The 27,377-nt window shown below is 47.1% G+C and overlaps 1 protein-coding gene and 1 long non-coding RNA gene across 2 annotated transcripts in view; one reads left to right on the top strand and one right to left on the bottom strand.

The window, feature by feature from the left end:
* The window catches only part of LOC118076701 (nuclear receptor subfamily 1 group D member 1-like), a 35,385-nt gene extending 31,102 nt beyond the window's left edge, over window positions 1-4,283 (top strand). Inside the window, exon 8 of the mRNA XM_035099578.2 lies at window positions 677-4,283. Within this exon, the coding sequence (XP_034955469.1) occupies window positions 677-873 (197 nt within the window). The 3' untranslated portion in view covers window positions 874-4,283. The remainder of the gene's footprint in view (window positions 1-676) is intronic.
* On the bottom strand, window positions 767-25,527 carry LOC118076706 (uncharacterized). Its single transcript, XR_004691555.2, has 3 exons — window positions 25,314-25,527; window positions 24,207-24,326; window positions 767-902 (listed from the first exon to the last, which is right to left on the bottom strand). It is a non-coding gene; the product is annotated as an uncharacterized LOC118076706 (long non-coding RNA).
* Window positions 25,528-27,377: the final 1,850 nt, after the last annotated feature.

The raw sequence follows: 27,377 nt of genomic DNA, 5'->3' as shown, positions 1-27,377 counted from the left end.
CGTTTTTTTAAAGATTTGTTTTCATTTTATCTGTCTTGATAGTTTCACACAGACACACACACACACAGACACACACACACACACACACACACACACACACACACACACACGGAGTAACAGTAAAATACCTTGAGATAATATATCTCCTGCCCATCTGGCTGGGTTGCCCCAGCCACTCTGGGCAGCTTCCAATACATATAAAAATATGATAATACATCAAACATTAAAAAAATCCTGATAATAGGGCTGGCTTCAGGTGTTGTTTTTTTAAAGCAAATTTGATTTACATTTCTAGCTTTTATGGGGCAAATTGGTATGAGAAACACCTGGCAAAAAAATTTCAGGAGTTCAAAGCAGTTGCTGAATGATATTTCCAATAGTCAGCAATTAAGCTTCCCTGCCTTTATTTGTGTTTGTGCGTGTGTGTATTCAAGCATAAATTATTGGTGCAGAATTTGGGTCATTTCAGAACAGGATTTTTTATTTTTTTAAATGTTGAATTGCCATCTGCATCATAATGTCAGGGTGTCTCTAACAAGTGAGCTTGATGCTGACGAGTAAACATTGCAACTATTTTAACTTTACCATTCTTTCCCCGGGGAAATGAAAAACCCCTCTATTCTCCACGTGTCTTTCCTGTTTCTGTCAACTCAATACCTTTGCTTTGGTTTTTCAGATCGTTCTGGCATCTCTGACGTGGACGCAGTCGAAATCCTCCAGGAGACTTTAATCCGGGCCTTGCGGACTCTTGTGACTAAGAAGCACCCGGATGACTCCACGCTTTTCCCCAAGCTGCTCCTCCGCCTGCCTGACCTGAGGACCCTCAACAACCAGCATTCAGAGAAACTCCTTGCCTTCCGGATCAACCCGTAAGCTCGCTGGACTGGACGGCTTCTGAAACCCTGCAAGTTTTGAGGAAGAAGAACCAAGAATCAACCATCAAGCAAACTTAATGCATCGGACTAAATTTTGCTCCGTGGGGAGAGAAGATGGTGACGGTGAAAGGAGAGGAGCATAAGGGATCCGGCAAGGGAGGGGTGCCCATAGCCCATCGCAGCTGGGATCTACTAAAGCGGATCCCTCCCTGGCGAGGAGACCAGACACAGGAGGAAGGGTTTGTTTCCCAGATAGTGCTCTCCGTGGCGCTGTGCAGATTGAAGATCATTTATTTTGCTAGAGGAGACCAGGCAATCGAGCTGGACACGCGTTGTACCGTGTTGTTTTTCAAATGTGTGCTGATATATATATATATTTATATATATATATGTATACACACACACACACACAGTACATGCATATATTTCTTACTTTCCATGTGATAATGTGTTGAAGTTCTGTATATAAAAACACTGGGCTTATTGTATGTAATTCTAATAACTCTTGGTAGCGCTTCGTGGGGTGGGTGGGGGAGAGGAGGAAAAAAAAGGACAACCTGATAAGACGAACATCGCAACTTTAGCTCCTTTCCTTTTATCTGCATGCTACCGCAGCCCCAGGACTCAAGCTCCCCCGCACTTCTTTTTTGGAATTCCTTTCTTTGGGATGGGGAGTTTGCTCTGTTTCGTTGCTGCTCTTTCCCGAAGAAGGGATCGCACACACAGAGCTAATTGCTATACATACTGTGTTTTAAGACGTTCAGTTCATGCTACAGATTTTACTGGGTAGGTGTTATGTTCAGATGTGTAAAGTAGAACTGCTCAAGTTCGGCCCCTTTTCCCCACCTCCTTCCCTGCAACTGAGCAAGTCCTCTTTCACGCCTGACACAAGTGTCGATAAGTCAATATAATATATATTTTGTAAACGTTGCAAGCAAAAACACAAAAGGGGGCTTCCACTAGTACACAGGTCAGGCTTGCTCTCAACTCTCCAAGGTGGCCATAGCATGCTAGGAAGGCCGTCGGCCCCATGGTGCGGGAAGAGGACCGCTGCGAAGGGGCTAAGGCTGCAATCCTTAACCTTGGTTACCTGGGAGTAAGCCCCGTTGACTTTTGGAGGGCTAAATTCTGAGCAGACATGGTTTGGGGGAGGGCAGGCTCTCAGAAGGCCAAATGGAAGAAGCAGGAGTGCAGCTGGGTGTTTCAAGAGGGGTGATGAAGAAAGTTGGGGTTCACCATGGGAAACGGGAAGCTGCCTTACGCTGAATCAGACCCATTGATGCATCTAGTTCAGTATTGTTTAGAGTGACTGCCAGCAGCTCTCCAGGGTTTCCAGCAGAAGTCTTTCCTAGTCCTACCTGGAGAGGCTAGGGATGGTACCTGGGATTTTTTACATCCTCTGAGCTACATCCCTCCCCCTTGTACCACCAGGGCTCCTTCCATGCTAAGTAAGGTTTTAGGCAGGCATCCCCAAACTTCGGCCCCCATCATCACTGGTCCTGCTAGCTAGGGATCATGGGACTTGTAGGCCAAAACATCTGGAGGGCCGCAGTTTGGGGATGCCTGGTTTAGGGAAACAAGCAGAGGTTAGCTGAGCCCTTAGGTAGAAAGGGCTAAGCAAAGCAAACACTCCGAATACCATTCCACCCAACCGTACCAGTTTCTTCCAGGCAATGGTGCTGTCTTTTTCCAGAAGGGCGAAGCTGTACGAGTACTCTCTCCCAGAATTCCAGAACCTGGCTTTCCATTTGAACTTGTAGATCTTGCTCACTTTCCAGGATATGGGGCACTGAGCCCCAGAGTCTTGGCTATCTTCCAAAGCTGCCTTTGTTATATTTAATCCCCAGTCTCTATTCCAGATGTGCGAATATAACCCTAGACTGCTGGCTAAATCGCTCTTTCCTAACAACCAGTTAGTTGGTTTGTTCCCCCCCCCGGGGGGGGGGAGGAGGAGGCAGGGAACAGAATGGAACCTAGAATTAGCTTGGTTCCAACATTTCCCTCCTTTTGCTATACTTAAGGCTGTGTGTACTCTACACTTTACACATACATACACCAGATTTTGAGCCAAGAAATGCTTAAATTTGTGACCCGGGTAAATTATGCAAATTAAATATCACATCTGTTTATTCTTGTACAGTTTGTGCTGCTTCCACCAGATGGGAAATGTGTGGGTTTCCTCCCCTTTTTCTGGTGATGGGGGCACAGGGTGCTTTACCTACTGACCCCTGCAAGTTCTACTTGGTTTCTGATACCCAAGCTACACATGATGCTGGCAGGCCCGTGTCTGAAGTATAGGTGTCTATGCATGGTTTAGCACACCAAAGGGGCGCACATGGGTGGCTGGGGGTGGTGATGTTCTGAACCCTTCCTTTGTCCCTGCTCTTTTCTCCCTAGTTCCCCACCACCACCACCTCACCCCACCCAGGCTCAACACCAGCTAAAAGTGCCTGGGGAAAGGAGCTTTGAAGGAGAGAAAGATGGCTGGTGTTGGGGACAGTTCATTGTGCCCCTTTGGAGCTTTTAAGCTACACTCCACCCCAGTCATTCTCTGGTTTACATGTGCTTTCTGCCATTGTCATGTGTAGTTTAGGTCTCGGACCTCACCTTGCAAAGTCCAATGTTTTCAAAATTATTCTTTGGTTGTTAGGGGAAGAAGATTAATTTTTGTGTGTGTTAAAAAGAGGTTCTAAGGATGCTAAATTCCATGCTTGGAAGTGCAGGCACATGGATTACACACAGCCTTGATTATGTAGATCCAGAGACCCCAGGAATTGTTTTCTTTAACTGTTGTATGCGAGACTTTATAGATTTAAAAGGAGCCGAACCTTGAGGTTGGTTGGGATTTTTTTTTTCCGAGGGGGAACTTCTAAGGGAGGTGACCAAAAAGGGATCTTGGGCTCCCAATTCTCTCCTGTAGGACCACCCTCCTGCTCCCACTCCACCCTGCCACCCTATTCTCTGCATTGAAACATATCAGGTCTTTTCCATCCCATTGACAGGAGCTCTCATGGCATGTTTCAGTCACCCTCCTGTGTGCATGATGTGGGGGATATTCTGTGTTCTTCGCAGGGTGGGAGGGACACTGTTGTTGCTGCTGCTGCTGCTGTTGTTCAACACTGCTTTTAAAATGAAAAAAAACCAAACATTGCACTTTTCTTAGAAATCTAGAGGAAAAAATGTATGTTATAACAAAGAATTCCCTCCCTAAACCGGAGTATATTTGCTGCAAAGGGAAAATAGAGAGAGGGTTTTATTTGCTGCTGCTGGTGCTGCTGCTGTTGCTGCTGTTTGGAGTCTACAAGACTCGCAAAAGATACCGACAAGAAAGAGAGAGAGTTTATTTTTTGTCTAATATTGAAGTGCAATAAATACATTGAAATATAAATAAAATAAAGACTTGCTTAACAGTGAAACAAGTGCCTTTCATTTTTTGTGGAAGGAGATGCACATACCTTTTGGGTTTGTTTGGTTCTACATACAGTACTGAGTCTCCTTTCCCCCCAGCTGTAATTGCTAGTCTTCACCACTAGATGTCAGTGTAGACCACAGTTGGCCCTTTTCTCCCCAAATACTCAAAACCAGGGCCTACTGACAGGCCTTCAGTGCATGGTAACCATGGGAACAGCCAGCACATGCCAATTCTCAGCAAGTTACGTGTTTCTGCCACTGCATGCAAGACCCAGCTTTTGGCATGCAACCCCTGCAAATGCCAGGAAAATTAAATTTGTGTTGGGGAGGTTTTTTAAAAAAATTAAATAAAAAAAGCTGAAGCCTTGTGAGTGGCAACAAGTGCCCCAGACTGGCCTTGCGGGATCAGGCCCAACGTCCTTAACCAGCATTCTGTTTCTCACAGGGACCAACGGGGGAAATATACAGGAGCCAGTGGCCAGCCCACCCATGAGGGAATAGCCTCAGGCGGCAGGGTCCACAGGGGTGGCAAATTCAGCCTCCAATGGATGCATCGCCTGCTGCTGTGGAGGCAGCGATAGCTGTGGCCCGCTCCTTGGTGGCTGGATCTGCCTCCTCAGCAATGACCCCTAATGCCGTTTCTACTGCAGGCTCTGGGTGAATAGGAGGCATTGTGGTCCCTTCCCAATTTAGATCTCCGCTACCCGCTTGTTCCTAATGTAGATCTTCCCTCATCCCTTTTTTCCTGATGGGGGGCCTCCATTTTGTGGTTCGCCTCAGGTGCCAACATCTCCTGAGCCGGCCTGGACAGGAACTTTTAAACATCTTCCTTGCAGCTGGCCTACTTTGCAGGAGCTGCTCGGTCTTCTGCAACAGAGGAGGGCATAACCAGATTAAGATGGCCGCTTCAGGTGGAGGGTGCTTGCCCCATAAGCTAGCCTGCTGCACCCTGTCACCTCTGTTTGAAGTGACATTCAACTGCAGTCCTGTTGGCTTCTGTACATGGAATTGGGGTGGCTAAGGCCCCACCTTGTCCTTTGCCTCAGAGGCAGCTGGTCTCGAATTAAAAGATCCAGAAAAACCCTGATTAATTGGGAGCGCATTTTTAACCTACCTTGTTGATTAAGCCAAGGGTGGGCAAGTTTAGGCCTGATTTCATGTGGGTGGCAACAAGGGGGGAAATGGGATAAGGGCTGGAAGATGGAGAAAGGCCGCTGTTGGTTCTGGTCCCGTCCCATCCCATCCACCAGAACGTGGCGCCCTTGACTGCAAAACAACATTCACCATCCCTACATTAAGCTCAAAAGAACGGACTTTTTGCGTTAAGGAAAGTGATAGGAAAGTGTGAGGTGACACTTGCTTTGACACAGTGCTAGCTACCCTCCCTGAAAGCAGAACACAATGAACGCTCCTTTAAATAGCCAACATTGTCTTGTCTCACGGCAAAACAAGCCAGGATGAATATCAATAAACACATCCTCTGGAAGCCCCTTTATTTCCAAGCAAATACATACATGTTTCCATCGGGAACTAGTGTTACTCCATAATTGCCCAGGCCGGTCGTCCCCAAAATGGCGGCCTCCAGATGTTTCGGACTACAACTCCCATCGCCCCCGACTCTTGGCTGGCCTGTGGTGATGGGATTTGTAGTCCAAAGTATGTGGAAGGCACCAGGTTGAGGCAGGCTGACGCAGGCACACTTGGCAAAGGGAGAGGTCCTTGAAAGACCTCGACAGAGGTCCTTTCCCTGTTATCTTCTGTGCATGCCACCGAAAGCTACGACGCTGGCAGTCTCCCCTTTCTACCTCCCTGCACTTCAGAATAGGGTGCCCATTTCTCCACACGGGCCTCATTGTACCCCACCGCCGGTGCATAATCTGGCAAGATGCAAGGATGTATGTTTGTGCCTCCTCCTCGCTGAGGAGCTGAGGTCCCTTTCCCTCAATAGCCCCGTTGTTCCTGGGCCGCCTGGCTTGGCCCTGCAGCCCCCGGAATCACCTCAGCTTGCGGTAGTAACCAGCCGTCTACTTTGTTTGACTTGAGAGCCGGCCAAGAGGCCTGGACAAGGCAAGAATTGTGGAGGGCTGTGGAGTGCAGAGGAGAGAGAGAGGGAGACTGGTCCCCTGCATCTCTGGGAGTCTGCTGGCAGGGATTACCTTCTCCCTCTCGACCCCCAGAATCTAGGACCTTGACCACCAGCTCAGGGGCAGATGTAGAGGAGGATGAGCAACAAGGTGATGCTACTTGTGCAGGGGATTTTAGCTAGGAGAAGGGAGAAGGGATGCCCGATTTGAAATCTCCACGCTGCCATGAAGCTGACCTAGTGATCTTGAGGTAGTCACAATCTCTCAGCCCCAAACCTACCTCAAGGTTGGTTGTGAGGAGAAAAACGGTGGGGGTATGGGTGGAGAACCAACCCCAATATTCAGCTCCTTAGAAGAAAGGCAGGGAAAAATACCTAGTGCTATTTTTCTAGAAAAAAAAGAGGTGCCAGAACTCACTATGAACACCTCCTTAGATTGGCAATGGCGCCCACCTGAGGTGTGCCAAAACTGAGTTCCAGCAAGTTCCAGCTGAAGAAAAGCCCTGCATATACTTGTAATAAGTAAGTCAAGAGCCTATGAACTATTGTCCTTTCTGTGATTTCAGATGGTTCTGTTTTATCTGTTTACAGGTAGGTAGCCGTGTTGGTCTGGGTCGAAGTAAAATAAAAAAATTCCTTCAGTAGCATCTTAAAGACCAACTAAGTTTTTATTTTGGTATGAGCTTTCATGTGCATGTATCTGAAGAAGTGTGCATGCACACAAAAGCTCATACCAAAATAAAAACTTAGTTGGTCTTTAAGGTGCTACTGAAGGAATTTTTCTGTTTTATCTGTGTAAGAGCTGCCTTGAGTCCTGGACTGGGAAAAAGGCGGAATATAAATAAATAAATAAATAAATAAATAAATAAATAAATAAATAAATAAATAAATAAATATGCTTTTCTGAGCCATGGCAAGCAGAATCATAGAGACCCAAAGGCCCAGTTTCATAGCAAACACACAAACACACATGGGGCACAAAGCAGCACTCTATAGCCACATAGCTCAGAGTTGTGTAACTGTCTTTCATTTCCACTTAAAATGGGTCAGGAATCTGTGGCTCGCCAGAAGGTCTTGGACTAAAACTCCCCCCCCCCAAAAAAACCCCAGGAATGGTCAGAGGCAGCAGGAGTTGCAGCCCAACTACATCTGGGGTGGTGGTGGGGATTGCACAGGTTCCCTAAACCTGATTTAGAGGCAAGATACCTATTCCCTAATTCTCACTTCTCTTAAATACATTCTCTCTTGTTCCTTTCATATTGCACAGGCCCTCTGTGCCCTCCAAATCCAACACCTCAACTAAAGTTCTGAAAAGCAATGAGCTCCCCACTGCTATAAGATTCCCCAGGCCCCAACTGCGCACGCGCACGCGCACACACACACACACCCAGCCTACCGTAGCCTTCTCCTTGGCTGGCAGCCTGATATAAACTTTAGGTCATTTTCAGTTTTGGACAGTTTGCTGGCAGCCAGTGACGGTATGATGAGATAGGACCACAATCCTCAAATTCTCCCTTGCCAGCTAAATGTGTTGCTGCAGAAGGGTCCTATCATATTTTAACCCAAACGTTCATTCTCTTGACCGTAGAATTTGGATCTTTGGACAGATTTGTGTGGCGCTGTGGGTTAAACCACAGAGCCTAGGGCTTGCCGATCAGAAGGTCGGCGGTTCGAATCCCCACGACAAAGTGAGCTCCTGTTGCTTGGTCCCTGCTCCTGCCAACCTAGCAGTTCGAAAGCACATCAAAGTGCAAGTAGATAAATAGCTACCGCTCCAGCGGGAAGGTAAACGCCGTTTCCGTGCGCTGCTCTGGTTCGCCAGAAGTGGCTTAGTCATGCTGGCCACATGACCTGGAAGCTGTACGCCGGCTCCCTTGACCAATAATGCAAGATGAGCGCCGCAACCCCAGAGTCGGTCACGACTGGACCTAATGGTCAGGGGTCCCTTTACCTTTACCTTAAGCCAACCTAGCAGCTCTTTATCAGAGCCACTCGGCCCACTGCTCTGTTCAGTAGGTTTCTGCCTGGTTCTCTTACCACAGAGATTAATTCATTGAAATGTATGCACATTCAGTGCTCCCTATTGCTTTAGCATTGCCACTGAGTATTTAATTAAAGTCAGCCAAGTGGGTTCCCTGGACTTCCCCTGAGGGCTTTCGCTTTACTGGCAAGAAAATGTCTAGTAAGTCAGAGCTTTACCTCACTGACCCTGCTGGGTGGAGTGTATTTTGGTCCCCAGCCTAGAATGCTGTGTGGATTATTTCTCCAGGCCTGGTTCCAGGGTTTTTGGGTGCCCCAAGTAATCAGCCACCAGAAGGGCCTCCCCCAATGCCACTGCAAACTGATGCTTCCCACAGTAGCTTGGTGGGGCACATGATAGCCCTGCTGGATCTGGCCAATGGCCCATCTAGTCCAACATCCTGGGAAGCCCCTACCCCACCCCAGAAGGAGCGCAACAGCTCTTCCCACACCTGTGATTCTCACACCTTCCCACACCTTCCCACACCTGTGATTCTCAGCAACTGGTATTTAGAGGCAGGTTGCCTCTGACAGTGAGGCTGAACATCACCATCATGGCTAGTACCTGTTACATGGTATATTTTGCCAATTAGAAGGCTGGATGAAGTTTAAGCAGTGACATCCTCAAATAAGATAAACGGCTCGGGACCGCAATACCTCAAGGACCGCCTCTTTCCATGTGAACCTACCCGGACTCTGAGATCACCTTCTGAGGCCCTTCTTTGTGTGCTTCCTCCTCGAGAGGTCCAGAGGGTGGCAACATTAGAACGGGCCTTCTCTGCAGTGGCTCCCCATCTGTGGACTGTTCTCCCCAGGGAAGTTCGCCTGGCGCCTTCATAATACACCTTTAGGCGCCAGGCAAAAATGTTCCTTTTTAACTAGGCCTTTGGTTGATCTGATTTACATCCTATGCCCTTTAAAAATGTGTCTCCCCCCCCCCCGGGTGGGGCTATTGTGTGGTTGTTTTTATTATGTATTTTGTGGGTTTATATCTTGAATTTATTCTGTGAATCAACCTGGGACCCCCAAGTATAGGGCAGTATATAAATTCTATAATAATAATATTAATAAGAGAAGTGATGAAGCTCAGCAGGGGAGCTAAATGAGCATGCCTATTTAAGACCCTAAGTGTCCCTCTTTTCCAGGGACAGTCCCAGAATTACAGAAACCGTCCCGGTTTCTGATTTGATGCCAGAATGTCTCGGTTTTCTTTGGGACGTCCCTATTTTGATCAGAGAAATGTTGGAGGGTATGGATAGGAAGTCCCTGTTTTCATCAGAGAAATTCTGGAGGGTATGTTATTTAAGGATGCTGTTTCAGTTTCTGATATTTCCACTAAGAGGAATCTCAGGTAGGCGAGAAAAGTCACCAAGATGAGGAAGAGGTGCCACTGCCCCACACAACAGGCAGGACAAGACAGACCTTAGGGCCGCCCCTACCATTAGACAGTGGGGGCAACTCAGGAAGCTGATTTAGGGTGCAATAAAATGGCGGCACCATATTAGTTACCGTATTAAAGAGAATCTTGTGGAAGTTTCTTCCACAAGTGCAAAAATAATGACCAGCTTTGGGTATGGTGCAGCTTGACTTGGGGCCTGGGGCTACTGTGTTTGCTGTGCTATCCCAGGCCTCAAAATGTCTTTGACCAGCACTATAGCTCACTACTGTATAAGACAGGCATCCCCAAACAGCGGCCCTCCAGATGTTTTGGCCTACAACTCCCATGATCCCTAGCTAACAGGACCAGTGGTCAGGGATGATGGGGATTGTAGTCCAAAACATCTGGAGGGCCGAAGTTTGGGGGTGCCTGGTATAGGACATCTCTCTCTCAGATCAGGTGTGTGGGGGGGGGAAGAGATGGCACAGTCGATCTAGCTTCCCAGGAGTGACATTACTGCTGTGGAATTGGACAGTGAGGAGATGGGGCAACAGGGAAGTTGGGGTGCATCAGCAGAAGACTATGGGTACTTTATCTCTGTTCTAAAGTGACAGCCCGATGTCTCCAGAGAGTCAGGAATGTAGTTCAAATGATGTTGGGCCTGTGCATCTGTGTCCAAAATGAAACAATTTTGCAGTCTGTGAAGGGGCTGGGTGGAGAGGGCTCATTCCTGTTCCACGCTTATGAGGACCCGCTCCTTTAAACCCCCTGCTTGTCCTTTCCCCAAACTTTTCCAGATGTTGCAGCTTTTCTTCCCCCATCTCCTCTCTCCTTGTCACATCTGCAAGTGGTTTGAACTGCAAAAGAAGATCTTTGTGGAGTGGTGAGTTGGCACCAAACTTTCCCCCTTGCTCTTGCCCCCCCCACTCCATTCCCTGGCGCACGGATGAGTCCAAAAAGTTAAGAAAACCCTGGCATTGCAGGGAAGCTGGCCCACATCTTTGTGTTGCGGGTCAGCACATGGTTGATTAAGCTATATCAGCACAGGCAAGTTTCTCCCAACTCGCTTTTTCCTGCCTTGCCTGCTTCCTTCTAGGTGCTTTAATGTCTGTCAAGTCTCCGTGGCTGGACCTTGGTTAAATGCACGCAAGCAAAGAGCTTGGTTGGCTATGCAAGAGGTACCCAAGCCTGGGTATGGAGAGGGCAAGGCATAATATTCCCTCTCGGGTCAAATTGAGGTCCAGCCTAGAGACTGCAGTCATTTTTCCTCCCAATAGCTGAAAAGAAGCTTGGAAGGGAAAGGTTCCTACTTACACTTTTGCGTCTATTAAAACTTGCTGGGCGGGTTTCCGTATTGTTTCAAAAACCTGCCCAATCTGTTTGGCCAGAGGTAGCAGAGGGTCAAAATGAAATAAGTATGTGTACACACCATGGGAAGCCAGGTTCTCGTCAAAACACTTTCAACCCTCTAAATGTGATTCTGTCTCCAGAGAAATGTATCAAAAGGCGCTTCTGGAAATGGATTATCTGATTAGATAGTTAAAATAGCTTTCCCCCCCAGATTTTGTTAACACTGTTCACACATGTGCAGAAACATGATGAGTCGGGTTTACAAGCCCTTTCAGAAACTTGTGAAAATGTCATATGGGTAATTCTGAAGGTATCTGAATTCTTGCTTCAGTCTGAACATGGGAAACAATCTTTGAAAAAGCAGGGCCGGCCCTATCATTAGACATTGTGTGGCAATTGCTTAGCTGGCAGTGCAGCAGATTTATTTTTTAAACCCCTAGTAGATATCCACTCAATGTTTCTAATTGTTTGGAGAAGCATCTCTCTCCTCACTACAGTTTTTTTTTAGCACCAAGAGCAAATACCAGTGAACACATGGTGAGCATGGTGGAACATATGGTGACCTTATTCTGGGATGCTTATCAAAACTCCAGGCCACTGAGGCTGAGATCGCGTTGACAGATTGGTCTTCCATAGAGGAAGTGAGAGAGAGACCCGTTGGACTGGTGTATCTGGTCTCTCTGCTTGTCCCTCTTTGACCAGAAAGTAGGTAACGGCTGAATCTCAGCCCTCTCATCGCAACTTCAAGACTCTCCATGGACACGATGCACCAAACAGTCCTGTTGCATTGGGCCTGCCATGTACAACTTGGGGAAAGATCTTCCCAGTGGTAGTTAGTCTGGAAAAGGCTTGGCGAGCAGTGTTGGCTCCAGGTTTTTGTGGGGCTTCAGGGCAAGATGCCCTTTGTAGGCATCCCTCCTCCCCAGCTTTGGCTACTTCCTCTGACACCCCGATGGGAAGGGCAGGCAAGTGACCAGGTGGTGGCAGACGTTGCCTCTTCTCACTTGCTTTGCTTGCTTGAATGCACTCTTTGGACCAGAGGCCAGCAGGTGGCAGTGGTGGGAGGAGCAGTGGCAGGAACAGGGAGTGCCAGCAGTGCGCCCTTGCCTATGCATGGGCTTTGGCAGGTGCCCTACAGATTGCCGACCCTAACTTTGGTGGCCAAAAGGACTTGCAAGGCTCATGCTGAGGGTACTTTCACGGGGAGTGGGGAGAGACTAAGGAGGATGTTTCAGAGAGAAGAGTAAGATGCAGGAAGCATTCAAAAGAGAGAGGCTATTTTGGAGTTTTATCCTTCCTGGAGCACAGTAATAGGATATGCATGAGGACAAGTGTGATAATCTCCTTCTTTGCAAGCTGATCTCTTTGGAAACTGTCGCAGAATCTGATGCTGACTTTTTCCTGGTTGGATGAGAACCTGGCAGGTGGCCTCAAAAAGCACTCTGGGTTTCAAAAGTTGGCCTGAACCAGATAGCTGCTTCCACCACCACCCGTTCCTGATGTGTGGTGTGATGTGAAGATTTATATGCTAATCCATCACACACAACGTAAAAGCCAGGAGTAGATTGTCCCCCTCCCTACATAATCTCTCTGCTGGGAACCTGCCTTTATGGCTCCTTAGGCCGATATTGGACTATAGATCTCCATCGAGCCGACAGGCCTTTCCAACCCGCAGGCCATGGGCCTGGCTAATGAAATCACAAGCTGGCACAATGACTTCAAATGTGCCTGAAATAAATTCGATTTGGAAAAATGAAGAAAGTCTGAAGTGAGCTGTTTATAGAAGGGGCCTGAGCAACATGGGCTGGCTTCTGGGAATGATCTAATCCAGTTAGGGCTGCGGAGGTGGCTCTGATGTGTTTGGAGAGGACAGGCATCTTGGCTTAAAGTTACAATTGGAAGGCGTATGGACAGGCAAGTTCAGTTCATGGGTGCCCGTCTCATCTCAGGACTAACCAGATTTTCTGCCCGGTTTGAAACAGGTTGCCTAAAGGCTCATTTGGATGATCGACAGTGATTGTCTTATAATTTGGACCAACAACTAACATTCTTTTCGAAAGGTTACTTATCATGCATGTAAATTTTACGCAGGAGACTGGAGTGACAAGCAGTCCTTGAATTTCCACCTGAAAGCTACCATCTGCAGACCAGAACCACCCAAGGTAGATGGGGGAGCCACTCTAGCACTGCATCTCTGTAGTGCTCTGTCCTGTTCCCAAGGCAACTGTTTGTGACCAGCAGAGCAGACTGGTCCATTATGACAAAGGAGGGACTGCCCCACCAACCTCAGCCTGCCTTCAGCCAGCCCACATAGGACAATCTACAATGGACAAACAGGACAAGACCATCGCTTCTTCCCTTGCCCTTCTGTACTAATCTGTCTCTGCTAATGTACACAGAACCTCCTCATGTAAGACTGCTGCAGTTCAGGGAAGGAGGATGGCGTCTCTACAAAGTATATTTTTTGACATCATTGTTATGTGTCTGGCAGCCTTTCCCTTCCTTCTGAAAGGACTTCCTCAGTCCAATTCACTCTATTGAAACCTGCAAATGGCACTCCCGTAGAGTTGTGGAAAGTAGAAGCTTGAGAATGCAGACCCAGTGGTGGAGCATCATGCTCTGGCATGGGGGGGAGGGAGCAGGTGGTGGCAGGGCTGACACGCATCCTGGGGGCGGGCAGCCACGATGGCACCCTGCCAGGATCGCGCTGCTGGGGCCGGTGCACTCCCCCCGCACTCCTCTTCCTCCGCCAGTGTGCAGACCCTCCAAGTGTCCCTATTTTCCAGGGACAGTCCCGGATTTACAGAAGCCATCCCGGTTTTTTATTTGATCATTTTCCTTAGGACGTCCCTCTTCTCATCATAGAAATGTTGGAGGGTATGGAGTTACGCGACCCCCGAGCTAAGGAGACATTAAGAAGACATCCAAAGGCAGCCCTGTATAGCAAAGGTTTTATTTTTTATAAAAAAAATGTTTAATGTTTTATTATGTTTTATATACGTTGGAAGCTGCCCAGAGTGCCTGGGGCAACCCAGTCAGATGGGTGGGGGTATAATAAGACGTCCCTATTTTCATTGGAGAAATGTTGGGGAAAGCTAATGAACTAAAAAAAATAATTTCTACCAAGACAAACTCCACATTGACTGGATAGCCATAGAGGAAGCTGTCTCTCTCCAACACACACCTCAAGTCAACATTACTCCACTAGGTACGGTTCTTCGGAGTCTGATCAAATCCATCTTTCTCTCATCATCTCCCCCTGCCCCACTTCATTGGTGGAGGCAGGGAGTCCAAGGCCTCAGGCCACATCTGTAATATGAAACCCATCTCCCTTTGTGTTGATTGTTGATTGGGTCAGGGCCCTCCAATGACCTCGGCCCTGTCAGGACTGTAAGACTAACAAATATAAACAGATGGAGTTTCTGCAGGTGGCAGCATTCCCCTGGGATCTCCCAGGTAATCCTATTACCTATTCATTACCTGGGAGGCTGCCGGCAATGGACCCAGCTTGCTGCAATATCTGCTGCTATTAAAAAAAAAAAGACGACCAGTCCCCAGCGCCCACCCCTCCTTGCCATGAAGCTCTTCTGCTCAGTCTAACAAGAGTTTGGGGGAAAGAGAGGGAGATGGAGCAGCTCTAAGGAAACCTTTGCTGGAGGCTGAGCTCAGAGGGAGATGTGCCAGTAAAAAGTAGCAGGCCATCCCATCCACTCTACCAAGAGACTAAATGGAGGCCAGAATACAACACTGCTTGTGGCTCACTACCCTGACCAGTGAGAAGTTCTAGGGCCAAGATAATAATAATAATAATAATAATAATAATAATAATAATAATAATAATAATAATAATTTATTTATACCCCGCCCATCTGGCTGCGTTTCCCCAGTCACTTTGGGCGGCTTCCAACAGAACATTAAAATGCAATAATCTATTAAACATTAAAAGCTTCCCTAAACAGGGCTGCCTTCAGATGTCTTCTAAAAGTCTGGTAGTTGTTTTTCTCTTTGACATCTGGTGGGAGGGTGCCACTACTGAGAAGGCCCTCTGCCTGGTTCCCTGTAACTTTCCTTCTCACTGTGAGAGAACTGTCAGAAGGCCCTCGGCACTGGACCTCAGTGTCCGGGCAGAACGATGGGGGTGGAGACGCTCCTTCAGGTCTCCTGCAGGATGACCTGCATTTGGTGTACGGATGAGTGAATCTGTCAATTTTATTTTCTCTCAGTTTCTCATATTTCCCATTTTAACTTCTGTCTTCTACATTTCCATTTCAGTTTGACATTTTTTTTAAAAAAAGTACTCACGAGCATTTTAGTGCAAATTAAAATAATACACACATGCCCATAGGCAATTTTGCCTACTGTACGTATTTTTTGAAAATGCCCACTTGACCCTCTGCATTTCTTTACACTTGGCTAGAGAATGGCATTTCAAAATACAGAGAGGTGCTTATTAGGAGGGATGGCCACACTTCAGTTTGCATATTGTTTCAGAAAGGGAACATTAGGTAGCTGTGGTGCTATTTTCCTGGGAAAAGAGGTGCCAGAACTCACCATGTGCACCTCCTCTATAATGGCAATGGTGGCCCCCTGAGAGGTGCCCGAACTGAGTTCTGGCTGAAAAAAAGCCCTGGCTAGCCTCATCATTAAGTGCAAACTGAATGGAATTTCTCCCCCATCCTTTGGTTTGGTTTCCTTTGGCGTTGAGAGAGAGAGAAGGATACAGAGTACTCTGGAGACAACAGCACCTTTGCAATATTTGCTTTGTGTACGTATAAAATAGCAGAGCATAAGTGGAGGCAAATATGAGCACGGTAATAACCTGTTGTCCCACTTCAGATTCCTTAGAGATACCTGCACCTAGAAGGTAATTTCATGGCTGGTGACTTCTGCTCTGACAGATCACTCCCCTACAATCAAATGCTTCTCCTGCCCCCCCCCTCAATTTATTTGGGTTCCAATACCAAAAAAATGAGCATATTTGGAATTTGAGACAGTGGAGATGTACCATAACACAAAATGTCTGCTGTAGGCAGGGGCGTAGCGTGGGTTGCTGCTGCCCGGAGTGGGGCAAATGTTCCCCAGGGGGGCTGAGCAGCAGTCAGTCCCTTTGCTGTCCAGCATCTAACCAAGGGAGTCTCTTCTTGCAAACTAGCTCCAACTTAGGAGCAGAGAGAAGGAAGAGAAACATGAAGCCAGGAATGCCGCTGTGCCGCCTCGCCCTGACCCCTCCTGCCTTGCAGTGAGGCGCTCTGGGTGATGCATGTGGCTCCAGAAGTGCTTTCCCACCTTCCTTTTCCTGTCCCCCTCCTCAGTGGGCGGCAGCAGTGGTACCACCCTACCCCTCCCTCCTACCCCAGCCCAGGTGCAGGGTGTGGGCGGGCGTCCCTTTGCCATCCACGAGGAGAAAGAAGGTGCCCCCACCACCCCAGCCCCGAAGGTTGCGCTCCCTCAGAAATTTGTGCCTGGGGCCATGGCCCCCTGCCTCCCCCCTCCATGAGCAGGATGAGTCTCTCATGCACTGTGGAATTTTCAGGGGATATTTACTGATATCCTCTGCGTACACCAAAGGAGGCGCTGGTGGGCACAGTAATGCCTGCGGGCACAGTGTTGGCAGCCCCTGTACTAGACAGAGGAGTGTTCAGCAACCCTGTAGCTCTTTAAATTGGAGGCCTGCTCCCTATCTTATATATGATTGGAACAGAACTGGCTTGGGAACATAGGAAAGCACCTTATACCAGGTGAGATTAGTTATCCATCAAGCCCAATACTGTATTGTCTATGGCAATCGTTCTCACTAGGGCTTCATGAGGAATTGTTTCCCCCCCACCCCCTGCCACATCACCTTCCACTTGGTTTTTTTTCTCTTGTAGCTGGAGACGCCAGGGATTGTTCAAGCGACTTTCTGTATAAACACATGTGCTCCACTGCTTTGCTAAAATCCCTCCCCATGGTCAACAAGCTATAGGTTTAAATAAATGGGTCTACCGCCATCACAGCTAGTTTCATCTTGAGGCTGAGATAATAACGGCTTGCCTGAAAGACCACCCAGTGTGTTGATGGCAGAGATTCGAACCAGGGACTTTGCTGGCTTGCAACTCATGTGCTTCGGCGGTGTGCTGACCACCACCCCTTCTGTGATATTCTTGCCTGCGGGATTGAACGAGGAGATGTGGGAGAGAGAAGGGCAAATCTTGAGGTAAAAAGCATAAACCTCCGCTTTCCTTCCACCAGCTGAGGAATCCCAAAGTGAGCCTCACTCGAGCCTGCTGCTGCATCCTAATTGGAAATCTGCAGGACAGCTGAATTCTTCTTAACCCTCAAAGTATGCAAAAACATTGTGCCTTCTGTAGCTTAACATTTGCACGGTTGCAAAATGAGCACGGGATATGCCCGTGAATTAACTTGTGCACCAGTCCTCTGAAGTCTCCAGGCCTGAGCCACCACTGGGGGTCCGATGAATGCCCAAGTAGATGGACCATTAGATCTTGTGACCATTTTTTTCTTTTCTCATGTGAAGCTAAGAAGGAGTTATCTTTGCCCGGATGCCAGTCTCTGTGGCTTCTTTGCAACGCCCACTTGGCCTGAAGGGGAAACTGTGGTCAGATTTCAACGTCACAAGTATTTGTGAGCGTCAAAGGCCCATTGCAAGAGACAATGCCGCCAAACTGCTGCTGCAAGCTTCCCTGTCCTAAACTGCCCCTTTTGGGGAGGGGGGATGTTCGGTGCCCCCTTGTGGTAGGTAAAAGGACTGTGCCAATTCATTGTGGAACCTTCTGGACTCTGGCAGACCTCCTAGTTTATCCTGGCTTCTTAAGCTTCTAGTCTGGGCTGCCTGGAAAGTTTTCCAAAATTCCTGGCATGGAGTCTGTAAATGGAAGGGATTCCAGAATGCTCTAACAGAGATTCAAAACCTCTTTGCCGGGTTCAGCTGCCTCTTTACAGCGATAGTTACTGTGCTCGGGCACATTTAGGCTAGGAGTAATCCAGCTCCTGCCCACCTAGCAGTTCGAAAGCACATCAAAGTGCAAGTAGATAAACAGGGACCGCTCCGGCGGGAAGGTAAACTGCGTTTCCGTGCGCTGCTCTGGTTCGCTAGAAGCAGCTTTATCATGCTGGCCACATGACCCAGAAGCTGTCTGTGGACAAACGCCGGCTCCCTTGGCCTATAGAGCGAGATGAGGGCCGCAACCCCAGAGTCGGACACGACTGGACCTGATGGTCAGGGGCCCCTTTACCTTTAATCATATTTTAATATGTAATAGTCATTTATCACTCATCTTATTCCAAACACTTGGGGCTAGCCAGAATAGATTTCAAACTTAATGTAAAGTATCCAGTTAAAATTCCATTAAATCAGCAAAATACGCTGATAACAGATGCTGCACTCTATTACTTTAAAGAGTAAGAGAGATTGAGAGAGAGGGAGACAAACTGGGAACACTTCTTGTTCAAATCTCCCCTGACCTATAAGCTCTGTGGATTGCCTTAGGCAAACTACTATCTCCAGCTGCCCCATGGGGGTAATAAGCCTTCTCAAACTTACAGGAATGACCTCACTCTTTTTATTCATCTTCATTTTATAATATAATAATTGTATACAGTACTGCTTTTCAACTGGAACGGTTCACAAAGCAGTTCAGAAAATCAGATTTATATTGTGACGATCCATTGCTGTCATTTGGACGGGCCCCACAAAGAATATTCAGGCTCTGGAGAAGATACTTTCTGAATCTTGTTATCCTGCTGACCTAAGAGAATCCCTGAGATTAAACGAATTGCGAGCTTCTCCAATCCACCATCTGTCTTCAGAACTGGGTGCTTTCAAGAGTAGCAAGGAAATGTGGGCTGATGTCCAACTCCTAGCTTTGCTTGAGCTCAGAGGTGTGATGGCAAGGCAGGTTCTACAAGGGTGTAGGCAGAAGTATTTCAAAGCCCCCTCGCCAGATATTCCTGCAACCACTGCTGCTGCTGCTGCTCTGGGCAGAAGGTATTGACTGCTCCCAGTCCTTAGCGCTTTCCGGGGAAATCCTGTTGGACAGGCCCAGCATCAGTACCCAGTGAGGCAGCTGCTGGGGCCAGGCACTCCAGCGATGTTTAGGGTATAGTGCAGAGTAGGGGTGACACCAGGAAAAAAATGCAGGGCGGGGCACAGAAGGGACAAAGTATATTTCTAGTATGGATGGGCAATACCTGGTTTTCAACATTGCGATATGTCACCAGCTAAACGCTGTGATATACTGATATATCTCAATGTCTGAAATAAGGCTGGAGCTATGTAGAGGCATTGGTTGGTTTCACGGTTTTCCCCACATTGTGACTTTTGCATAGCACACACACTCACACAATTTGCAATATATTGTCAGGTCAAAAATTATGAAACCAATTATGGACTTGAAACCAGAGTTTGGGACAATATATATCCCCCAGCCACAACACACATCATGATATGTGATATATTGCCAGGTCAGAAACGATGAAACTGATATCACACTATGGACTTCAAACCGGTTTTTGGACAATGTACCGCCCAGCCCTAATTTCTAGGTGCGTGAGTTGTATCCCATATGTTAAGATCTTAGAAAGAAAAATAGCACTATATGTTAATGACCACAAAGGGGAGGCAAGTGTGGGGTGGGGAGTTCTTTGTTTGGGTGGAAGTGTTGCCCCATGACCCCCATCTGGCACTGCCCATGATACATTGGCGACAGCAGCAGAAAGCCACCCTAATTTCCCACAATTCCCTATAGTGACTTTATACCTGACACTCCACGGTTTGGTGGGGAATTAAAATCACTGCCTGCCCACAGGACAGCTGATTCTGGGTGTCCTGAAAGGGTTGCATTGTAAATAAGTTTCTGTGCTCCATAGACAACTTAACTTGGCACATGAATGACACTGTAAATGTGGGTGCTTTCAGATTAGATAGCATGATATAGTGTTGTGGTCAGGAACTGACAGACGGCAGGCCAAATGTGACCCACAGATGATTGCTAATTTACTTCCCACTTCCCACTGCCCTTCCAGGGACTAAAATGAACTTTTTTTTGCCCCAGAGATAACTCAAAGCTGGCTTCAGAATACTTCCAGAAATCACCCTGGCTGCCCTGTGCATGTATAGCTTGGAATTTCCTTCTTTCTTCTGTGATGGTCAGTGTGGCAGCCTGATGTTATCAACTGCAACCAGCTATGGGTAGGCTAGCATAGTCAGACGGGGGGGGGGAGTAGTGGGAGATGGGTATTCTCCTTTGTGGTCACTTAAAGCCATCTCATATACATTATAGGAAAGAAGAAGGGAAAACACTCTCTGCAAAGGACCCATGCCCTGCTGCTTTTGGCAGCTCTGGTATAACATGATAATATCTGCCCTGCGCAGAGATGTACAAGTTCCAAGCACACTGGGGGCTCCTGTATTTTGCTGCAGGGGCGATTAGTAGCTTCATCCACGTACAGGAAAAAGGCAGCTCTTGGCAATATTCATATTACTCCTTCATAAAAACAGCTCAGCTGAAAAAAGCTGCATGTTGCAGCAGCCTCAAAACAGCTTCTATAGTATTTTACTGCTCTTTTTGATGGCCTCATTTTTTTTGTTTTGAAATGAGCAGGCACACCGGAATCACAAAATATGGAAACTCATCGTGTTTCATAGCTCGAAACTAGTGCTGAGTCAAAAGCCACTTGCCTCATGGTGTGCTTGTTTTGGTGCGCATCTAAAAGCACCGCCTGTTTTTGGTGATTTTCTCTACTTGCTCCATGCTAACATACTCATATTGTTCCATCAGTGTTCTTCCCTACACCATTCCCCCCACCCCATTTGCCATCCAACGCCTTTGCCATAGACAAAGTGTGTGTGCTTTTATAAATATACTGTACTGAATTTTCACAACATAACAATTAACAAACAGTAAACCTGAGTGCATCTCACAGAGTTACACATTCTTGACTTGCATACTTTTGCTGATGGGGTCAGAATGCTTCATCTGATAACATCACAAACACTCATTTTTTTAAAAAAAATCTAAAAATCACATGGATCACCACAGCCAATCAGGTTAAACAGCAGTGTGGGCAAATGAGGCTTACTAGAGGAAGGAAAATGGCACCAAGATAGAAGCAGCTGTTGCCAGGGAGCAAATCTGGGCAATGGATGTCAAGTGTGCAGGCCTGAGGAGAGTTGAGTATCCAGTGAAGATGTGGTAAACAGGTGGGCAAACAGGAAGAATTCTCAGTACAGGTAAGCCTGGAGACTCAGCAACAAAACATGCTATATCCTCCCTCCTCTGCAATAACTTGCCCAGATTGAGAGATGAGAGAAGACCCTAATATCAGTCAACTGGCCCCTCAGAAGTCGCATGGCTTTCTAGAGGCCATGTGGGTCCCACATGAGACGGCTTGTAGTTCCTTCATCTGTCCAGCCTGGTGCTGCAGGAAGCCAGAAGCCCGATCCCAGCAACAACAACAACAACAACAACAACAACAACTTTATTATTTATACCTCACCCATCTGACTAGGTTTCCCCAGCCACTCTGGGAGTCTTCCAGGAAAAAAATAAAAAATAAAATAAAACGTCAAGCATTAAAAACTTCCCAATACAGGGCTGCCTTCAGATGACGTTCCACAGGGAGGGTGCCCCTGTTGAGAAGGTGCTCTCCTTAGCTCCAATAATGAACACTATCGAAACAGTGAGACGCTGTTGAGTCTTTCCCCTGCCCTCTGGTAATTTGTTTGACTGCAAGGAAACTGCTGGTTTCAAGTCAAATATCAAAATTAGAGAATATTTGGCATACCTTGAACTGTAGCCATATTAACAACAACGGAGAGGCATTGCTAGAGCACAGCTAGATATGGCTCCCAAGGCCTTCAGCTCCGTTAGCAAGGTAAGTGACCACTTTTTTGCACCAGCTTCACTTGCCCGTTTCTATAGCTGAACTTCCCCAATCAATTATCCATAGATTTGTCGTGAGTTTAGGGACATGTCCACATTTGAGCACTATTTGAGCTGTGAATCCACTCCTCCCCCTGCTTGAATTAGACCAGAGTATGGGCGCCCTTCCCCCGCCATTTACACACATTCAATACACCACAAAAACATCACAAAATGAGGTGTAATGGGTGTTTGCTGGCTTTTCCAATGGTGTTTCAAATATGTGTGATTTCACTAAGGTGCACGGTGCCTTGTACATAACCCCCTTGTAAATGTGCACCGGGAGGGGGGGTTGCCTATGGTCCACACCCACATGTATTTGAATTTGTATAAGAACAACTTGTCTTTTCTGTTCATAGTAGTGGCTACATGTTTGTCCCTGCCTTCCAATTTGATGATTCTATTATGTCAATTAAGTACTAACAGAGTGTGCGTGCACAACCATCAAAGGACCCAGCGTCTCCTGGCTTACTTTCAACAGGCAGGGTGAGTGTGGGACCTCCAGCTCACAAATGGTCAGCTGAGCTGTGTGTGAGAAGTGAAGTTACAGGGAACCAGGCAGAGGGCCTTCTCGGTACTGGCACCCGCCCTGTGGAATGCCCTCCCATCACATGTCAAAGAAATAAATAACTATATGACATTTAGAAGACATCTGAAGGCAGCCCTATTTAGGGAAGTTTTTAATGACTGATGTTTTAATGTCTTTCTAATCTTTTGCTGGAAGCCACCCAGAAGTTGGTGCTTTATTTGCAAAATGGGTCACTGCAGAAACAGACCTAACATTTTTGGAGTTGTGGCGTTCTTGAAGTTCTCTTGTTGTGTGCAGTCCCACCAGCTATTGTCTGCAGGATCTCTGAGTTTGCTGAGCACTGTCTGAGTTCCTCATCTAGGTGTGGAGCTTATTGATTGTTAAAGAAATTGGGTGTCGCCAAAGTCACCGCCAGCAACTTGGTTATTTGCTACTGGCAATGAGCTCCACATATAGTTGTAACTGTCAAAGCATGAGATTATATAATCCTGTGAGCCATCAGGCAGCAGAGTCCCTTGCCTGGACTCTGATATTGCATTTTATTGAAGTTACTGCTAACCTTTGGATAGGAAATGGACTCATTGGTGTGCACCCATGCATGGATGTGCTGCAGCTTATCCCACTGATCCTGGTCTTGTCAGGACCACGTTGCCAGTGGTACAACTTTAGTCAGCATTTACACTCGTCAATATTACAGCTCCACCATCCTTCAGAAACAAACAGGAATGCAGAGAGGGGGGGGGACGGACTGTGGCAGGTAAAGTGGGGCAAAGTCACATTGGCTTTGGAATAAATGGCCAAAAGAGGAGCAGATCCCAGAGCTACCAGAAGACAGTCCCATGTTTCAACCACAAGACCTATCATCGCATGAGTGCAAAGCCACAAGCTTGATCACTGGGGTCGAGAGCTGACAGAGAAAAAGAGAACCCTTTGCCTGCTTTTCATGTTGGATCACATGAGAGCAAAGCATTCTAGTAGGACAAAGCAGAAGGAGCTGCCCAGATTATAGGCAAGGAGAGGTAGGAAGGAGATGACCATGGAGAAAAGGCACTTGCAAATGCCAGAGGTGCCTCTGCTGCTTCTTGTGGGTGCAGCTGCCCATGCAACATACGTTTTTCAGCTATGGCTCTACTCTGAGTCAAGCTAATGGTTGACAGCCGTCTCAGGAGTCCCATGTTTGGTACCACAAAGGGTCACAGAGTAGGAGAGTGCCAGTGTGCAGCAATCCACACAGGCTATGGTCGTTTTAAGTATGCTTGTGCAGGAGAACTTCCTAAGGAATTGTGAGGATGCTTTAAGGCCACCCTGAATATTTTCCCTGCTTGCTCCATCTTGCTGTTCCAGGAGACCCACCACTATGAAAGGATTTGAGCTCAGGGGTTTCCCTCACCCACCCAATGATTGTCCATTCTTCAGGCCAGATCCTGCAAAGAGCATTTTATATTTTATATAAAGAGCATTTTATATTTTACAAAGAGCATTTTATATTTTATCAGCTGCCACAGGAAATGGTGGAGAATCATCTCCCTCCCATTCCCCTTCCAAACTGCCTGCTTGCTCCACAAATCAACTTATGATATTCCTCCAGTGATGGCCGTGAAGAATTCTGAAGAAGAAGAAGAACGCAAGACAAACATACCGTAATACTTGTGCTTCTCAACTTCCAAGAAGTAGGTCTGAGGTGTGTGGGAAGAATGACCTGACCCATTCTCCAAATAGCTCTCCTTGTCAGTAAGAAGTCTCTGGCTATTTCATTGTCCTTCGAAGGAATATGGTCCAACAATTAGTCCCTATGGCATCTTTCTCCAATCTAGTTCCCGCCAGATGTTGTAGACTACAACTTCCATTTCCCCTAGCCGCTAAACCCTGAAGATTGACAATGATAGCAGTTCACACTAACAGTGATTTTCCAGGGACATGGAACTGAAAATGAGATGGGGACAATCAGAATATATATATATACACACACACACACACACACACACACAGGGTCCATGTTTGGGACTTTCCACTTTTCTTGGAAACCGCTTGACCGATTACGTTCAAATTTGGACACAGCGTCCAGTACCAATATGCAAGTGCCAACATAACCTTAGATTCCACACGTGCCAAACCTTTGGCAGGTAAAAACGGAATTTTTTAAAGAAAACATAGCGCCCTTCAGTGGATGTCAAAGGAACATACACCTCACCTGCTGCCATTGGCTGCATACTATCAGTGACATCACAACAGAATATTCCAACCAACTGAATATGGGCCTTTAACAGAAAAAAAATACCAATGTGGGGGAACAGTGGGGCCAATCACAGGGATGAGCCAGGGGGTGGGGGAGAGGGGGTGGGATAGGTTATGGGTCGGGACAGGGTGTGGCCAGTCACAGGGATGAGCTGGGGGTGGGGTGGGGAGGTGACAGAACAGGTCATGGGTCGGGACAGGGTGGGGGGAGTTCCAGGGATGAGCCACAGCAACACGTGGCCGGGACAGCTAGTTGTGTAATAAATTTGTTCCTTTATGCTCACTGCTATTATGAGCACTGACCAGAAGGCTGCAAAACTCCCTTTTGGAGAGGAGGTGTCTGCTACCACAACTATTACTTTTAAAATGTTAATTGACTAGAAAGTTGAAACAGTTATCCAGGTGCCATGACAGCTAGAGGATTTTCAATAGGTAGACAAAACAGGGGTGGAACCTGAGATCGGGAACTAACAAAGGGCAGGGCAGGGAAAGTGAAAGAGGGTTCACCTACCTTTAGCCCTAGTCACTGTACCTATGTTAGAGTTCAGTGAATGCATGGGCCAATGAGAAGCAGCTGGGCTGTACTTTTTCCTTCTGCTGCATTTAATCACCCTCTTCGAAAGTAATTTGAGAAGTGGCCCCAGAGGCCTGAAAAGTTGGAGACAGAAGCTGGGAACCTGCCGTGCCCTAGGATGAGCCCCAAGGCCTGCTAACCAGCTGTTTCTCCCCGTCAGGGGGCATGATCTCCTTGGCTTTAATGAGGCTCATAAATCCTGCCGGTGTCACAGGCACACGGCTACACCTCACGCAAAGACAAACACAGCCTGCCACCTTTAACCCTGCTCGTGGGAGGAAGAAGTGCTGCCTCTGTATTTGCACTGCAACACCACAGAGACACCTAGTTATTGGGCAACAAGAATAGTGTGGTGCCACACTCATGCCACATTTACAGGATTATTGTGTGTACAGTATGAATATATATATAATTTATATTCACTTAAAATTTATGTCCCACCATTTTGGCTTCCTCAGTGTGGCATGTGATAGTATAAATCCTAGTGAAGTAAAATTTAAGCTGGTTCCTATGAACCCAGAGAAATGGATCCTGACCCAGGGAGAGCCCAAGGATCCAGGCAAGCAGACGAATTTAAGCGTCTCCTGCCCACCAAATAACAGAGACCAAACCAGGACGTACGAAGCAAGGCACTTTTATTTTCGCTGTTGCAACAGGGTCCTTCCTCTCACGCAGGAGAACAAGGAAGGAACCCCAAACAAAGGTGTCTTGCCCTTAAAAAGAAATTTGAAATTGGTTTCAGCCCACCCCCCAGAAGCATCATCCATATGTCACAGAAGGGGTGTAGCCCAAGACCCCTCTCCCTAGATTCATCATAGGTACATCATAGAAGGGGAGGTCTGGTGGCAGTAATCTGAGCATCCTGGACCCTGCCCCCAAAACCTAATCAACAAAAAAGAGATATTTACATTTCCCTGTTTCCCAGCCAAGTTAATCACACCCTTTTGTCTGGCACCCAGGTATCAGGATGCCAGGGATTATCACTTTAATTCCTGAGACAATGAGAAGGTTCCCCCCCCCTTCTTCCTTGCAGAGGAACGCCAGGTCTGAGAGAGTCAAAATGGTGTCAGTCAGTCCTGTCTTCCTGTGCTGCTTCAGACATGTTTCTGTACATTCATGTACATGTTTTATGAACAATTATTATATATATATATATGACCTCAAAATTCTTATAACACTAGACTATGGTCTGCAGGTACCGTAGCTGCCCTGATGAAGCGAAGCACGTCTGAGTCAAAGCCCAGTAGCAACCGCTATGTAGGGATGTGTATAGATGCTCGAACTTGATATATTTATTAGATATTGTCCTTCCTCATGTCTGTGAGTTCAGCAGATTGCCATCCCGTTGCAGCTTAAAAGGGAAGCTTAGATAGGCTAGTTTTATACCTTGTGGTGTAAGTAATCCAGGATACTTTTAAGGCAGACAAAGGGATTCACCTGGTATTTCCCCTTTTCTCCTCCCTTAAAGCGACGGTCGCACAAACAGCCTTGTAAAAGGCAAAAATGACACCTACTCATTCAGAATGCTTGTTGAAGATTAACGGGCACAGCAGCTTTGTTCAGGCAGGCTTAAAATGGCAATTCCGTTACAAACACATGAGGTGTGGCTCAGACTTAGCATATGTTCTACATTGCTGGAATGGGGTGAAAGAGCAAAGGACAAGTGCCCAGCCAGGAGAGAAGATTTTATATGGCTATGCCTTCCCCCTGTCAGGGAGGAGTGTGAGTGTTTCTCAGAGTTCTCCCTAGCAAACTAACTTGCAGGAAAACTCTTTGAGCTTCAGCTCTGATCATGTGCCTTTCTAGCAAACAGGCATTGTTGGTTTGTCCACATTGTAAATATCCCACAAGCTGGACAGGTCAGGCACTTGGGATAGACACTGTAAGTATTGTAGCACCTTATAAGACTAACCAGTTTATGGCACCAGTTTTTGTGAGCTGGAATCTACTTCATCTGATGCATGGAATGTTGTCTCAATTATCTTATTCACACCATACATT

Source organism: Zootoca vivipara, chromosome 2, assembly GCF_963506605.1.
Source record: "Zootoca vivipara chromosome 2, rZooViv1.1, whole genome shotgun sequence".
NCBI classification, from domain to species: domain Eukaryota; kingdom Metazoa; phylum Chordata; class Lepidosauria; order Squamata; family Lacertidae; genus Zootoca; species Zootoca vivipara.
The sequence above is the reverse complement of the archived record's forward strand: the minus strand, read 5'-3'. Positions and strand labels throughout refer to the sequence as shown.